Source organism: Hemicordylus capensis, chromosome 1 (genome assembly GCF_027244095.1).
Source record: "Hemicordylus capensis ecotype Gifberg chromosome 1, rHemCap1.1.pri, whole genome shotgun sequence".
NCBI lineage: Eukaryota > Metazoa > Chordata > Lepidosauria > Squamata > Cordylidae > Hemicordylus > Hemicordylus capensis.
Window position 1 is genome coordinate 441,777,440 of NC_069657.1, and position 16,668 is coordinate 441,794,107.

The 16,668-nt window shown below is 44.4% G+C and overlaps 2 protein-coding genes across 4 annotated transcripts in view; one reads left to right on the forward strand and one right to left on the reverse strand.

Moving 5' to 3' along the window:
- Positions 1 to 6,367, reverse strand: part of PSME4 (proteasome activator subunit 4) — a 141,561-nt gene extending 135,194 nt beyond the window's left edge. The window contains exon 1 of one of the 3 annotated variants that reach the window (XM_053245680.1): positions 5,813 to 6,362. In XM_053245680.1, the coding sequence (XP_053101655.1) occupies positions 5,813 to 6,039 (227 nt within the window). In that variant the 5' untranslated portion in view covers positions 6,040 to 6,362. Of the gene's footprint in view, positions 1 to 5,812 lie in introns of all 3 variants that reach the window. The other 2 variants (XM_053245687.1, XM_053245716.1) reach the window with 2 other exon arrangements.
- Positions 6,368 to 6,414: 47 nt separating this feature from the next.
- The window catches only part of ACYP2 (acylphosphatase 2), a 131,343-nt gene continuing 121,089 nt past the window's right edge, over positions 6,415 to 16,668 (forward strand). Inside the window, exon 1 of the mRNA XM_053245784.1 lies at positions 6,415 to 6,550. The gene's annotated coding sequence lies outside the window, so the exon portion shown is untranslated. The remainder of the gene's footprint in view (positions 6,551 to 16,668) is intronic.

Here is a 16,668-nt window from a genome sequence, read left to right on the forward strand (position 1 = left end):
CTGACAGTGACTGGGAGTTCCAGAAGGAAATCAGGGAGGCATGAAAGAGAGACAGAGCTATAATAATGGGTGGTTTCAATGACCCTCACATAGATTGGTCAAATTCATGTGTGGATATTGACAGAGAGGCCAAATTTCTCAATGACTGTACTTTAGAACAGATAGTTGTGGAAACAACCAGAGAGAACACGACCTTGGACCTAATCCTGAGTGGTGGCCAGGACTTGGTTTGAGATTTAGAGTTATAGAACCATTGGGAACAGAACATAGTGTGATCCAATTCAGCTTGTATGCGAGTGGAGCATTGTCAAGGAAGTCCAACATAGATGTGTTGGACTTCAGGAGAGGAAATTTCTCAAAATCCGTCTCTAGCTACCCAGAGATGGAAAGTTGGGGCAGCATAAAAATTTGATAAATAATAAATATATGCTAACTTGGCAAAGAGTTTTTAAAAAGCACCTTTTAATGTGGTGATTCTCTTTATTTAGCAGGAGGAAAGTAACTGGCCCTATCCACCCCCAGCAGAGTACCTCCAGTGACTGTTGCTGGTGTCTATCTTATGTTTCATTTTAGATTGTGAGCCCTTTGGGACAGGGAGTCATCTTATTTATTTATTATTTCTCTGTGTAAATCTCCCTGAGCCATTTTTGGAAGGGTGGTATAAAAATCGAGTTAATAAATAAACAAATAAATAAATAAATATGAGGGACTGGTAAAAAGGAAGCTGAAAGGGAAAGTCAGAAGGGTCAAATCACTCCAGAAAGCATGGAACTTATTTAAAACTACAATAATAGAAGCTCAGTTGGAATGCATACCAAGAAGGAGGAAAAGCACCACCAAATTCAGGATGCCACCAGCATGGCTAACAAATAGAGTCAGGGAAGCTATAAAAGGGAAGACATCTTCCTTCATAAAATAGAAGCCCTACCCAAATGAAGAGAACAGAAAGGAACATAAATTCTGGTAAAAGAAATACAAGGAGACAATAAGGGATGCAAAAAGAGAGTTTGAGGAGCACATCACTAGAAGTGTCAAGGGGAATAAAAAATAAAATAAAAATATATCAGAAGCAGAAGACCTGCCAGGGAGATGACTGGATCCTTACATGATGCAGGCGTGCACTGCGTACAGCTCTGTCACCATAACTGAAGGAGGACATTGTAGAACTGGAAAAAGTGCAGAAGAGGGCAACCAAGGGGCCTGGAGCAGCTTCACGGCAAGGCTACAGCATCTGGGGCTTTTTAGTTTGGAAAAGAGCCAACTATGGAGAGACATGATAAAGGTGTATAATTTTTTCTCCTTCTCTCACACCACTAGAACTAGGGGTCATTCCATGAAACTGATGGCCATGAAATTTAATACCAACAAAAGAAGTACTTCTTCCTTTTGTTGGTCCAAAAACAACGCATACTTAATCTATAGCATTCTCTACCATGGGATGCGGTGCTGGCCATTAGCTTGGATGGCTTTAAAAGGGGCTTGGACAAATTCATGGCGGACAAGTCTAACAATGGCTACTAGTCTGGTGGCTGTAGGCCCCCTCCAGCCTCAAAGGCAAGACGCCTCTGAATAACAGTTGAAAGGGAGCAACAGCAGGAGAGAGGGCTTGCCCTCACCTTCTCAGAGACATCTGGTAGGCCACTGTGGAAAACAGGATGCTGGATTAGACAGCCCTTGGGCCCGATCCAGAAAGGCTGTTCTTATGTTCTTACTCAAACAGTCCCACAAACCTAAAGAAGGTCTAGGCATCAGCAACTGATTCTAAAATTGTACAAAAGATATCAACTTGAAGTTTTTGTTTGTATAATGTAGGCACAATACAGAAATTCAACTTTCTATCACTCCTTGTCCCTTCCCTTCTGACTGAAAAATATTGTCACAGCACTGTGGGGAGGGGGGAATACAGAATAGGGAATCTATTCCCTTTTACCTTATCCATCTTTTACTTTAGTTTTATCTCTTAAGCTGTATGAAATGTTAATGAAGTTGATTCTCTTGGTCAATTTCTTTTACATCATTATTAGCAAGATATTAGATAATAGTAGTGAGATATGCAAAACTATTATGGCACCTTTATTACATTGTAAATCTGTGGCGAGGGCCATTGTTCTATTGAACTTTATTGGTTGTACATTTCCCTAGTAGATGTTTTGGTGATTGAAAATAAATATTACCACCTTGAAAAACTAGTTTGTGGCATTAGTTGTTCCTGGCAACTGATATTTTGTACACCTAGACAAAAGAAAACTACAAGAGCTTATACCACAATAAATCAGCTTCCAAGATACCATAGCAGTTTACTTTCTTGGTGCTACAGAGTAACAGCTCCTCTTTTAGCATTTCTCAGAAGGGAAGGCACAATGACAAGTCAAAAACATTTTATCAGTGTCCCAGAAGATACAGATGTCCTTGAAATGGAAACATGGGCCTTTGCCCTTGCAGCCGTTTTACAATACACTTTTCTTCCTCCCTTTTTTTCTTTAGTAAAACATTTGCTTAGGCAGCAGCAAACACAAAATCTGTATGGAAATGAGGAGTAAGATTAAACTCCACAAGTCACTAGTTAGGCTTTGCCTTATGTGACTGAAATGCAGCCCATTTTCAAACCAGGACTGCCATTTTGTAATCTAGTTTCAAGAAAAATGGACAGATGCAGGACGCTTCTGAAGTCACTGAACAAAACCTACACACTAGTCTGCACAAGACTGATCAACTATTTTTAGACATAACGAGCTGTGTATGATTTACTAGCTGCGTAACTAGAAAGCTCAGGGAATGACTATCCTCCTCTTCCCAAAGTTCAAGCTAGATTCTGCAGCCTTGAAAGATGAAACTTCCCAAATACAAGCCCACAGAGTTACACAAACTGAGGAATTGGCAGTGTATTCCCCCCAAAAGGGCCTCAGACACACATGCTCCAGTCAGAATACATCCTTCAAAAGAAAAGCTGCAACCTTGCAACCATCCAAAGTTCATCTCAGCCCTCAGTCACTAGTGTCATTTATATAAATAGCACTAGACAAAGCCTTGGAGAAGCTGGAGAAATGCAGGCATGGGCAGACAATGGCAGACACGTGGCATGGAACTAAGTTGCTGGATGTAAAAAGAGCAGCACAAACTAATCTCTCCAACTTGGTTCAAGTCTGGAATCTGGGTACCACCAGACACCTCCCTGCCTTGAGACAAGCAGTTTGTTTGCCTCTGATGCCAGATGTGGAAGAAGCAATTTCTTTAAATACTCTGATCTTATCTAAACTCACTGTGGCTTACAGATGTATCTTAATTATCAGAACTATGTCTGGAGAAGGCATACATTTTATGCCACCCTTGTGTTAAACAAATTGAACTTCTGGGCAGTTGGAAGTTTGCTTTAGGTCACATATTATCTGGAGGACCACAGAATACTTGGCTAAAAAGAACTTCTAGAGAAGCAAGATTCAAGCTGCCTTTCACCCACCACTGGTAGAGATGCCATCATTCTCCAGGACAGCCCACCCACGCAATAACCCTACTCTTTTCAAACAAAAACCTTCTTCAGTTGAAAGCATCCACCTGGAGTCTCCCAAGAATTTCATTAACAGCTTTTTTAAAAAAGTGTTTTGATTGCTTCATAATTGCTTTTAAGTATTCTTACCTGCCCTGTGCCTTCAGGGATGAAGTAGGTTAAAATATATATACACAAGCATTGCCATTACCTGACAAAGCATCAGAATACCAGTACATCCATGCTGAAACAATGTGCGTCCCATCAACCCCTTTACCCTCATCCCCTATGTCATATTTAATGGGAAGGGAGAGGAAGGCCAAACCCACTACATCACCCTAAGTGGAATTCGCTTCCACACAGACGTGAAAGGACCATTATTATTTTGAAAGTGCCACAATTGTTTAACATGCTTCATTGGAAGCTAGGGATATGCATGAAACGGATTTTACATTTTGTTTCGAGCTCAAAACAAAACGTGGTTGGCCAAAATGTTTCATTGAAACAGCAGTTGACCCGGTTGGTTCAATAAAAGAAAACTCAAAACATTTCAAGTGTTACTGGGGAAATTCAAAATAGTCCATTGCTCCCCATGAGTAGCTCCTAGTGACACCAGAGTTGATTGGATAGTAGGGCATGTTGGGTCCTACCTACCACCCAATCCACAAAAGAAATGGGCAAGCAGGCAAATTTTAACACATTTTTAAGAAGCGAAGAGATCGCAAACCCATCGGCAGCCAATGCCAGAAAACCAATCAGCAAGGGAAAAATAGTCCTCCAAAATGGTGCTTGAAACACCAAAACATTTAGAATCAAAATGGGGTTGTTTTGTTCCGAGCTCAAAACATACCCTTTATTTAAAAGGTGTTTTGTTTCAAGCCCGAAACAACCCGTTTCAAGTCAAAATGTTTCAATGTTTTGCACATCTCTATTGCAAACGTATACCCCAAAAACATCTGTGTGATTCACATCTAAGAAAACATGGTCAAGATAAAGCAGAAAGTTCTTTCTCTTTCTCTCTAAAGACACTCAGAATAAGTCCTGTTGATCTCACTAGGTCACAGTGGGGAAACTACTTGACTAGCAAGCTAGAGGTTGCCAGTTCGAATTCCCGCTGGTATGTTTCCCGCACTATGGGAAACACCTATACTGGGCAGCAGCAATATAGGAAGATGCTGAAAGGCATCATCTCATACTGCACTGGAGGAAGCAATGGTAAACCCCTCCTGCATTATACCAAAGAAAAACACAGGGCTCTATGGTTGCCAGGAGTTGACACTGACTTGACGGCACACCTTACCTTTACCTTTTGTACTTCCAAAGAAATGTTTAGAATTGCAGACAGAGAGCACCGCGGCACTTGAGTAACCAACAGCCCTCATCCTAGTCATGTGCAGCCAGAAATAATAAATGAAAATAAATAAATAAATAATTTCCTCTTAAGGTAATGCAACCCGGATGTCTCCCCTGCCCCACCTGCCTTTACCAAAAAAACAAACAGGGAAGATGAGAATAGTAGGGTTTGCTGAGATACACTTCAACATGAGATGATGAAGTTAAGTTATTATTAAGAGAGCACCTCCTTCTTCATGAATCCCCTATTAAGATCATGCAGTTGCTGCCAGCAGTTTTGGTGGCAACTCAGAATCAGGCCTTCTCTAGGGCTGCCCGAGAGCCCTGGAACACACTCTCCAATAAAATCAGAGCCCCTCCATGTTTGCTGGCTTTTAAGACGTACCTTTTTAATCAGGCCTTTTAGTTTAACAAGTCTTAAAGTTTATAAGGAGATTTTAAACTGTTTTAATCATTCTAATGTTTCATTATTATTGGTGGTTTTAAGTTGGTTTCAGTGTGTGAACCACCCAGACATGACTATATCAGGGGGCAAAAAAAACCCACAACACACAACACTGAATTATGGGGGATATCCAGACACGCACCCCCTTGTTAAGGATGCTCCTCATCCCACAATCGCCCTCTGATCTGGCAGGGATGGGGAGGGAGGAGAGAAAGTGCCGCTCCTCTGTCCACACACACACCCCAGCGGGGGAAGCCGAGGAGACCCCCCCCCCATCCTGCCAGCTCGCCCACCCACCCACCCGCCATCCCGGCTTTTCGGGGGTGGGGTGGGGGGTTTGATAGGGGGCAGGGAGGCGTGAGTCCCCCCCTCAAAAAGTGGCTGCCCCGTTTCAGACATCTAACACGTAGTGGGACACAGCTCGCCCGCCCATAAATGCACTTTGCCCCCTTCTGCCCCCCCCCAGCCCAGCCAGCCCAACCCAGCCCCAGTTTTCTCTCCCCCCCCGGGGGGGGGCTCTTGGCACTCACGTGGAGAGCTTCCTGGTCCAGAAGAGGCCTCCGGGCCAGAGCTCCTGAAGCTGCACCGCCCGGCTGAGGTTGATCTTGATCTGGGCGAGGACGCGGCCCGCCTCGGCCTCCAGCTTGTCGCCGTAGGGCAGCAGCTTGTTGTAGACCAGCTCCTTCTGCACGGCCGGTGGCGGCAGAGGCGGCGGCGGCAGAGGCGGCGGCCCGGCATCGACCCCGGCCGCGGCCATGGCCGCCTCCTCCCGCCCTGCTCGACAACCAAGCAGCCGCCCGCCCGCCCGCCCGCCTCGGCCCGCAAGGGCTTCCCTGCGCGGTCGCTGTTGCCGCCGCCTCCCTTCGTCGCTGGTTCGGCGCGGCCGCCGGCTGTTGCTGCACCGTCCGCCGAACTCGGCTCCCTCGGGCGTCTGTCACAGTGCAGCGGCGCCTGGTGACGAAGCAACTACTGGGCGGCGGACGGGGCGACGAGCGCCGGCCTTGTTGCTACCCGCGCCGCTGCCGGCACTGCTGGCGAGGCAGCAGCAGCAGCAACGCGGAGAGGCCACTTCCGCTGAGGGGGAGGGGGAGGAAAGGAGGGGGTGGCGGCAGCGCGGCGCCGAACTTAGGGGGCGAGGAGGGGAGAAGAAGAAGCGGGACTCGGGGGCAGAGAGGAGGAGGCGGCGGCCCTGAGGGGATCGGGAAGACGCTCCCGAGTCCCGCCCCTGAGGGGGAAGGAAGAGGAGGACGCCCCGGCAAGCCAGGAGGGTTGGTGGGTGTTGTTGTTGTTGTTGTTGTTGTTGTCTACACAGCCAGACAGGTGCTATTGACTGGTTTGTTTTATCCAGACATCGAGTCCTTCCCAAGGACCTGGGGTGGCTGAATTGATTGTAACTGGCTGGTGCTAATTTCTGTGGCCCCTATGGCCGCCTTCTCCTTCTGCTTCTCCTATTATATTAATATAATAATTATTATATAATTATTATCATCTCTTGTTTACACAGTCAGACTGGTTTGTTTTATCCAGACATCATCATTATTAATTATTTATTAATTATTAAGCTTGTTTTCATGGGATCCCAGGATTTTGTCATGGGAAGGGGCCGTGGAGGTCTCCCCCAGCCCAGCTCATCTCAGTGCAGCTCAGTGCAGGCATTCATGCCAGTGCAGGCATTCTTCCCAGAAGCTGAAGGGAGTGCCCACCCCAGGGTTTTCCCCATCCCAGCCCCTAATGTAGCCTTAAAACACCCCTGTGGAACCTATTTATTTATTATTTATTATTATTCACAGTCTATGGGAAACACCTATATCAGGCAGCAACGATATAGGAAGATGCTGAAAGGCATCATTTGGATGGACTGTCATCTGGATAGACTGTCCATCATCTGGATGGACTGTCCATCTTCTAGACATCCAGAGTACCCCAGGGTAGCTCTGTTGCTGTCTGTATCATCCTGCCAAGCAGTAAAGAATGAATCCTTTGGGGTTTTAAATGAGTGGACAAATATATAACTCTGTCCAAAAGAAATAAGAAATATAACTGGGATCTTGGATGAAGGGGAGAGAGACAAGAAGTCGGGACAGGGGATGAGAAAGAGGAAAAAATGGGAAGAGAGAAGAATGGGGAGGAGCCTGAGGGACCTGGGAATCTTCAGGTTAGGGGAAATGGGGAGGGGGGTGTTGTATGAGGGGAAATAAAGATCCCTGAGGAAAGTTTGGGGGAAAGTATAATTGGGGATAAGGAGAGATATGGAGTCTCAGGGAAACTAGGATCCTGGGGGAGCTTGGAAAGAGGGCTGTGTGGGTTCTTTATTATGGAGTAACTTTACGTGGAACTTGAGGGAAACCAGGACTGGCTGAGCAGAGAAAATGTGGCGCTTAGAGGGATGATAATGGAAAGAAGGGAGAAGAAAGGAAGGGTCCCTGTGGGATGAAGAGCTTCATGGACATATGAGAACCTGGGAGTAAGGAGAGATCAAAAACAGATGGTGGAAATTAGGAGCTGTTCTCTGTTACTCCTGAGGGCAGGACCAGAACCAGTGGCTTGAAATTACATGGAAACAGATTTAGGCTAGGCATTAGGAGGAATTTCCTGACTGTAAAAGCTGTTCTACAGTGCAACAGACTGCCTCCTGCTGTGGTAGAGTATTCCTTGTTAAAAGTTTCCAGACAGAGGCTGGACAGCCATCTGTTAGGGATGCTGTAGCTAGGAATGTGCACGGAACCGCAGCTGGGTGGTTTGGAAGTGGCGGGGGTGGTGCTTTAAGGGTGGGGGAGGGTGCACTTACCCGTCCCGCCACTTTCCCCCCACCAGCATCATTTTTCGTAAAAAACTTCGGGGCAGCAGCATATCTCCCTGCTGCCCCGTTGCCCTCCTCCACCAGAAGTGGCCGGAAGTACTGGGTGTGCATGCACACGTCACGTGTGTGCACGTGTCAGATGGGCGCATGCGACATGCGCACGTGAGCCCAGTGCTTCCGACCACTTCTGGCTGAAGAGGGCAACGGGGCAACAGGGAGGTACACTGCTGCTCCAAAGTTTTTTATGAAAAACGATGGTGGGAGGGGTAAATGTACCCTCCCCCCCGGGGCCTTCAAACTGGTCCCGTGTTCAAACCTGTTCGGAGGCCCGTAAAAGGGCCTCCGAACAGGTTTGTGCACTGCTCTAGGTGTAATACAGGAGTAGGCAAACTTTGTTCTCCAGCTGTTGCTAAACTACAACTCCCATCGTCCCCACCACAATAATTTTTTGGCTGGGAGATGTTGGGAGTTGTAGTTCAGCAACAGCTGGAAAGCGGAGGTTGCCTACCCCTGCTGTAGTGGTCTGGTACTAGCAGATTCCTGTTCTGAGCATTGTTATACTAGAAATCCCCCAAGGTTTCTTGCAGCTATTGAACTCTGTGAATAACTAGCGACAAATTATTATTATTGTTTCCATAGTCAGACAGGTGTTATTGACTGGTTTGTTTTATCCAGACATCAAGTTCTTCCCAAGGACCTTTATTATTATTATTATTATTATTATTATTATTATTATATTTATTTATTTATTCAATTTCTTAGGAAAGACAATGAGGGATGCTTAGGAAGGAGGGATGGAGTGGTGGGATATTTGGGACCTGAGGGGTCCTAGAGACCAAGGAGGACATCATTTGAGCCAAGACTCAGCCCCCAGAAGCTGTTTTCAGTATCAGGGTTTGTTCCTGGAGCATGTGATGGAATAAAGGGGCGGGGGGTGGGGAAGGACCACTGAACATGTGTGGAGTGTGTTTCCCTTTTTTCCTCAGCACTTGGTAACCTCAGTCTTCCTATCTAGATTGCAATTAGGGGGCATGGTTTCCTGTTAGGCAAAGCCCTGCAGATGCTAAAAACAAAAACAGGACAGTGCAAGATAATAAGGGAATGAAATAGCTTGGTAACTCCCAGAGGAACCTGATGAGCTTTCATGTCCCTGTGGACTTTACCAGGTAATTCACCCAGAGTACCTACATAACTAAGATTTCATGCAAAAGTATGTAGAAGGAGATGCCATCTTTGGATGGCTGTTCATAGCTAGATTCATTCACTCTGGCTCTCAACCACTGGTTAATTGTTGGCATGACCACTGGAAGTGTCACTACATCTATCATGCTCACACTTCTATAGTAAGTCATTGTTTATTTCAAATTCTCACTGAAAGATCCAATCACACTTCTTTGCGGCCTGGTGGAACCAGCATGAAAGGGAGAGTGTGGGTGGCTTCTGGGGCAACTGCGGCTGTCCGCTTGGACAAAAATAACTTGCGAGTACATCATTATGGAAGACAGCGAAATCAATTAATAGAACTAATTATGTGACTCATTTTCCACACCTTTCCTCAGCATCCCCAAGCAAGTAAAGTGTTTGCTTTGAATCAAACAGAACTTTCAACACGCGAGAGTAAAACTGTATCCCAAGTCCCTTAAATGGACAATTTGTTATGCAGTTAGCATAGCCTCTGCTCAAACCTCCTTGCTCCTTAGTTCTAAAAGAACTAGGCAGGTTAATATGGCACAAAACAGCTCTTATGTTTTCCATTTTGTGTAGAAAAATATGTTCCTATATATTTAAGAAGATAAATAGTGCATGGATCTGTTTCTGACTAGTGACCATGGGAACATGCCTAGATAACTAATACTCTGCTAACCTGTCCCATAATGTTCATCTTTACAAGTAAGTTTTTGCTGAATATTTCCATCAACAAGTTGAAAACTCTTTCCCCTTTTCTTTCTTATATAGTGCTTCAGGCAGATTGTCCCAGCATGACATTTGCTAACAAGAGTGTGTGGGAGAGAAATATTAATCCTTGTCTTTAAAGCCTCCATACAAATATGGTATTAATGGCAGCTCGAAACTGTCATTCTTTTGTGTGGAAAATACAGCATAAAGATTCTTTTTTCTAATTGCAAACTTTGCTGACAAAATTACATGCCAGAACTGAAAGGCATGAAGGGGGTAAAATGTTGATGCTGTGAATCATCCCTGAAATTACATTTTGAAATGATCTGAATCACAACCAATGTGCGGATTTTTTAAAATAAAAACAAAAATCTAAGTTTGTAGACAATCCTGCAGCTGATGGGTGGGGCAGGCAAATCAAATTATGTTAGAATTGCAGCCTAATTCTTTCTATGTCTATGAGCCAGACCCACAAATGTTGGCCATCGGTACTGTCTTAGGAAACAAATGCTCATAGTGATTTTTGGTGGTGTCTACCCTCCTAGAGATGAAAAATAGGTGATAGCATGGTTGAATTTAAGAGCTTTCTGTGTGCTATCTCTAATCCCAAATGATTAGGGTAAAATTGCAGTCATTTTTGCAGAGGAAAGAGGGTCAGGGTTAGGGTAACAATGAACAAATTGTTGTATTCTCTCCATGGAATAATCTTTGGAGGACAATCCTACCAATTTTCATTTTCATTCCTCTGACATTGACAAAATTTTATAGTAGTTTTGTTTTTAAATTTTTTAGAAGCTTTTAAAACACAATTGCAAATTGGGCTGCTTTGGGCCCAATTATCAGGATAATACAAGCATGATAACATACTGAAAGCTGAAATAATTGCAATGCTTTCACCTGTTTTCCATCTCTAGGACCTTGTCAAAATTTACAATGAGCATCCCTCCCCCAGATGGTATTGACCACTCCAGCTGGTTCATGTACTAATGAGCCCGTGTGGTGGGGTTAGAATGTCAGAGTGTTAGAGTGTCTCAAAGTATGCAAAACAGGTCAGATGTAGTGATTAGAGAGTGTTGGACTAGGACCAGGGAGTCCTGAGTTCAAATCCCCACTCAGCCAAGAAGCTCATTGGGTGACACTGGGCCAGTCATGTATCTCTCAGCCTAATCTCACAGCGTTGTTGTGAGGATAAACATAACCATGTGCACCGCTCTGGGCTCCTTGGAGGAAGAGTGGGATATAAATGTTAAAATAAATAAATAAATAATATTAGTCCCATAATGTTCAACAGAACTTGCTTCTAAGTATGCCCAGCATTGAAGCCTGAGGCCTCTTCATGTTCTATAGTAAATAACAATATACATGTAATACCTTACTGTACAGTCTTCACAGACATAACATAGATACCCCAAAGTACAATTAAGGTAATTAATCAAGGCTGATTCACACAAATATTTTTCTATGATTATAGTCTTCATCTGATAATATGAAGCCTGTCTGTAAAGCCACAGTGATAATTGGAAGCTAGCAGACATCAAAGATCCATGATTAAGATGGCATCACTGTCCCATGTGTCTGTAATGAGGATGTATTTTAATGTAGTACAGTAGTGAGTACTGTGTATTCGCTAAGAGGGTAAAGTCCACTTTTCCAGTCTAGTCCCAGCCATGAATTTACTCAGGCTGCAATTCTATGCACACTTAACCGAGAATAAGCCCCATTGTTAACTTCTTGTTATCGTAGTTCTGTTTAGTTGTGTGATCATTGAGTTGTGTGTGATAACATACTGGCAGACATACTGGAGAGGAGAGCTGGTCTTGTGGTAGCAAGCATGACTAGTCCCCTTAGCTAAGCAGGGTCTGCCCTAGTTGCATATGAATGGGAGACTTAATGTGTGAGCAATGTAAGATATCACCTTAGGGGATGGAGCCACTCTGGCAGGAGCAGAAGGTTCCAAGTTCCCTCCCTGGCATCTCCAAGATAGGGCTGAGAGAAATTCCTGCCTGCAACCTTGGAGAAGCCACTGCCAGTCTGTGTTGACAATACTGAGCTAGATGGATCTATGGTCTGACTCAGTATATGGCAGCTTCATATGTGCCTATCCAGATTGATGTTGCACTAATGCAAATGTTGCACTAACACAAGAATGTTATGTAAGCTGGATCTGCTAAGGCAGGAGGCTGTGTTCCAAACTAGTGTTGTGTTGGCACAACAGGGTACAACCTGTGGAATGCCTCCTGCTGTAAAACCTGTTCCTCATTCTTGTTCCTCCTGCTGTAAAACTTATTCCTCAGGTCTATCCATTGTCTTTGTTGCACAAGTGCAATGCTTGCACAAGCAGCTGAGTGCAAGAGATTGAGCAACTTTAAGCATCCACTCAACTATACAACCACCTTGCACATGGACCTCTTTGTTACACTAGTGCAGCATCAGTTTGGATGTCAGCCAGCTACTAGTTAGTTATTACATCTTGCTGCCCACTGTATACCTCTTCCATCATTATCCAGGTTCTTTGCTGGTCTCCAATACTCTTCAACATCTACATGAAGCCCCTGGGGGAGATCATCAGTCAGTTTGGTTCAGGACACACAATGTTTATTTATATCAACCTCATCAGGGAATTGATGAGATATTTATTCCTATCAATCTTCCCTAAATGCCTGCCCAGAGGTGGTCATGAGCTGGATGAGGGATAACAAATTGAAGTTGAATCCATATAAGATAGGAGGTACTGATTGCGGGGGGTGGGGGGTCAGGACATGTGAGATATGTAATGAACAAGTACGTAGCTTGGGAGTGCTCCTGGATCCCAAACTCTCTGGTTTCTCAGGTTGAGCCAGCGGCCAGGAGCACTTTTTATCAGCTATGGAGGCAAATGGCCTAAAACAGTGGTACATATGCTGGTAACTTTGAGGCTTGACTACTGAAATGCATGTAGTCTGAAAACTACAGTTGGTACAGAATGCAGCAGCCAGACTAGTCACTGGGACACCCAAAGGAACCATATAACACTGGTTTTAAAATATCTATACTGGCTGCTGATATGTTTCCAAGCAAAATACAAAGTGCTGGTCATTACCTATAAAGCCCTCAATGGCTTGGATCCAGGGTACTTAAGAGAGTACCTTCTTTGTCTTGAACCCTGCCACCTGTTAAGATGCTGTCGCTTCGAGACTGTTCTTCTTCAAAAATTGAAATTTTGTATGGTGTCCCTAAGGGCTCTGTATTGTCTCCAATGTTCTTTAATATCTACATGAAACCGCTGGGAGAGATCATCAGGAGATTTGGTGCAGGATGCTATCAGTATGCTCATTATACCCAAATCTATTTCTCCATGTCAGCATCATCAGGAGAGGGCATATCCTCCCTAAATGCCTGCCTGGAGGCAGTGATGGGCTGGATGAGGGATATCAAACTGAGACTAAATCCAGATAAGTAGGAGATACTCGTCGTGCAGGGTCGAAACTCAGATGAGTTTGATCTGCTTGTTCTGAATGGAGTCGCATTTCCCCGGAAGGAACAAGTACGTGGTCTGGGGCTGCTTCTGGATCCAAGCCTCTCCCTGGTGTCCCAGGTTGAGGCAGTGGCCAGAAGTGCCTTCTATCAGCTTCGGCTGATATGCCAGCTGCATTTATTTCTTGAGATAAATGACCTCAGTACATATGCTGGTAACCTCCAGACTAGATTACTGCAATATGCTCTATGTGGGGCTGCCTTTGTATGTAGTCCGGAAACTACAGCTGGTTCAGAGTCTGGCAGCCAGGATAGTCTCTGGGTCATCTTGAAGAGACCATATTACTCCCCTATTGAAAGAGCTACACTGGCTTCTGATAAGTTTCCAGGCAAAATATAAGGTGCTGGTTATAACCTATAAAGTCCTAAACAGCTTGGGCCCTGGGTATTTAAGAGAGTGTCTTTTTCTTCATGAACCCCACTGTCCAATGAGATCATCAGGAGAGGTCCGTCTACAGTTGCCACTGGCTCGACTGGTGGCTACTCAAAGTTTTGGAATGTGCTCCCTGCTGAAATAAGAGCTGCCCCATCTCTGAAAACTTAAAAAAAAAAATTAAAGATACAACAACAATATTGTTTTAAAATATTGTTTTAAAATTTTAAATTGTTGTAATGTGTTAACTTATTCTGCTGTTATTTTTTTAAACTAATGTTTTAACTTTTCTGTTGTCATTTATTTTGTATTGCTGTAAACTGCCCAGAGACGTAAGTTTTGGGCAGTATAAAAATGTTTAAATAAATAAATAAGGCATTGGTAGGTCAGCAGGCCATTACAGGGGAAGGGAAACATAATAGATCGTGACCACCTAGTCGCTGGCCTATCAGCTCTTTGACCTTGGGAAGCAGTGCCAATATGAATATATGATGAATATTTATATACTGCTTATCAACAAAAAGTTCCCAAAGCAGTTTACATAGATGTAAATACACAAATAAACTGGCTCCCTGTCCCCAAAGGGCTCACAGTCTAAAAAAGAAACATAAGATAGACAGCAGCAACAGCCACTGGAGGGATGCTGTGCTGAGGATGTAGAGGGCCAATTGCTCTCCCCCTGCTAAATAAAGAGAACCACCACTTTAAAAAGGTGCCTCTTTGTTCAGTTAGCAGGGGTTCCACAATCTTCCACAGAGCCTCACCTTGCTACTTTGTAATACCAGGTCGCTCCAAAACCGAAGATCATCCATGATTTGATTCTAGATGAAGGAGCTGGCCAGCTATGCATTACAGAGACCAAGTCGGAGGAGGTTAGTGGTCCAGTCTGGTCCCAGCTTCTTCTGGCAGAATAATCTGTCATTTTCCTGCTGGATAGCAGAAGAGAGTACTTAAGACTAGGGATGCATATTGCTGATCACACATTCAATTTGGTATTTTACTCTGATCAGGGTGGTGTAAAGTGGGTGGGGACTCCTGTTATTTCCTCATTGTCATGGGCGGACCACTATCTAGTTAAGGTAGGACTTCCAGCCACAACCCACCTCTGTAAGGATGAAGGATCCATTAGGCTAGTCCACCCGAGAAAGTTACTGGGTCCAATGGGATTCCAAGAAGTCTTGGAAGGGTTTTGCGTTGGCTCTGCAGATGATTTGGTCGATGCTCTGGTGCAAACTTGGAATAACAAACTCACTAGGGCATTAGACACAATCACTCCTAAGTGTCCTCTCTGACCTGCTTAAAAATTAGCCATGCAGTATTTAGAAGAAAATTAACCCATTGAATTTGGAGCTGAAGCAGTGAGATAGATTAGAGCGCAAATGGAGAAAGACTTGACTGGGATCCGACAAGTTACAATATAGAGCACACCTGTAGATCTATGCTCTGGCAATACATGCAGCAAAGAAGCAATTCTTTTCTGCCTGCATCGCATCCGCAAGTTCATGTCCAGTGGAATTGTCTAGGGCTGTGAGAAAGCTATTACAAGCCCCCTCCACCTGGAATCCAAATTTAGAACCATTGGTTACCCACTGTGATGCTTTTAATGATTTTTTCGCAGACAAAATCTCTTGTATTCGGGCCAAACTGGATTATACAATTAGGGCAGAGTCTGTTATGGAAGTATCTAGCAACTCCTCTTATGTGGTCAGACTGGATCACTTTCACACCCTGATGTTGTGGACAAGCTGTTTCATCCTGTGCGTCCTACCACCTGCTCACTTGATTTTTCCCCATTTTGGCTTATTTTATCTAACATTCAGATTGCCAGTGAGGGTCTGGTAAACATCATAGATGCTTCTCTGAGGGAGGCTATCATTAGACCATTCTTGGGGAAAAACTACATTGGACACCTCAGAGTTAGGCAGCTATAAGCCCGTCTCTAATGGCCATGGTTGGGCAAGGTGATTGAGAGGGTGATGGCCTCTTAGCTCCAGACAGTCCTGGAAGAAACTGATTATTTGACCCATTTCAAACGGACTTTCAGGCTGGCTATGAGGTTGAGACTTCCTTGGTCGGCCTGATGGATGATCTCCAATTGGCTATCAACAGAGGGAGTGTGACTCTGCTGATCCTTTTGGATGTTTCAGCGGCTTTTGATACAGTCGACTATAGAATCCTTCTGGGTCACCTGAGGAAGATGGGATTAGGTCGTGCTGTTTTACAGTGCTTCCGTTCCTACCTCTTGGATAGATTCCAGATAATGTCACTTGGAGACTGTTGCTCTGCAAAGTGGGAGTTACTGTATGGAGTTCCACAAGCCTCCATACTGTCTCCAGTGCTCCTTAACATCTACATTAAACTGCTGGGAGACATCATCAGGAGATTTGGTGCATTTAGAAATATGCTGCTAACACCCAAATCTATTCCTATCAGTTTCATCAGGAAATGGTATAACTTCCCTAAATGACTGCCTGGAGGCAGTAATGGACTGGATGAGGAATAACAAACTGAAATTGAATTCAAATAAAATGGAGGTTCTGATTGTGGGGGGTCAAGGCCCGAGAGATGGTTTACATCTGCCTGTTCTAAATGGGGTTACACTCCCCCTGAATGGTCAGGTACATAGCTTGGAAGTGCTCTGGATTCAAAACTCTCTCTAATTTCTCAGATTGAGACGTTGGCCCCTAGCACTTTTTATCACCTTTGATATATCAGCTTTTGTCAGCTGATACATCAGCTATGCCCATTTCTGCAGGTAAATTACCATAAAACAGTGGTGCATATGCTAGTGACCTCCAGGCTGG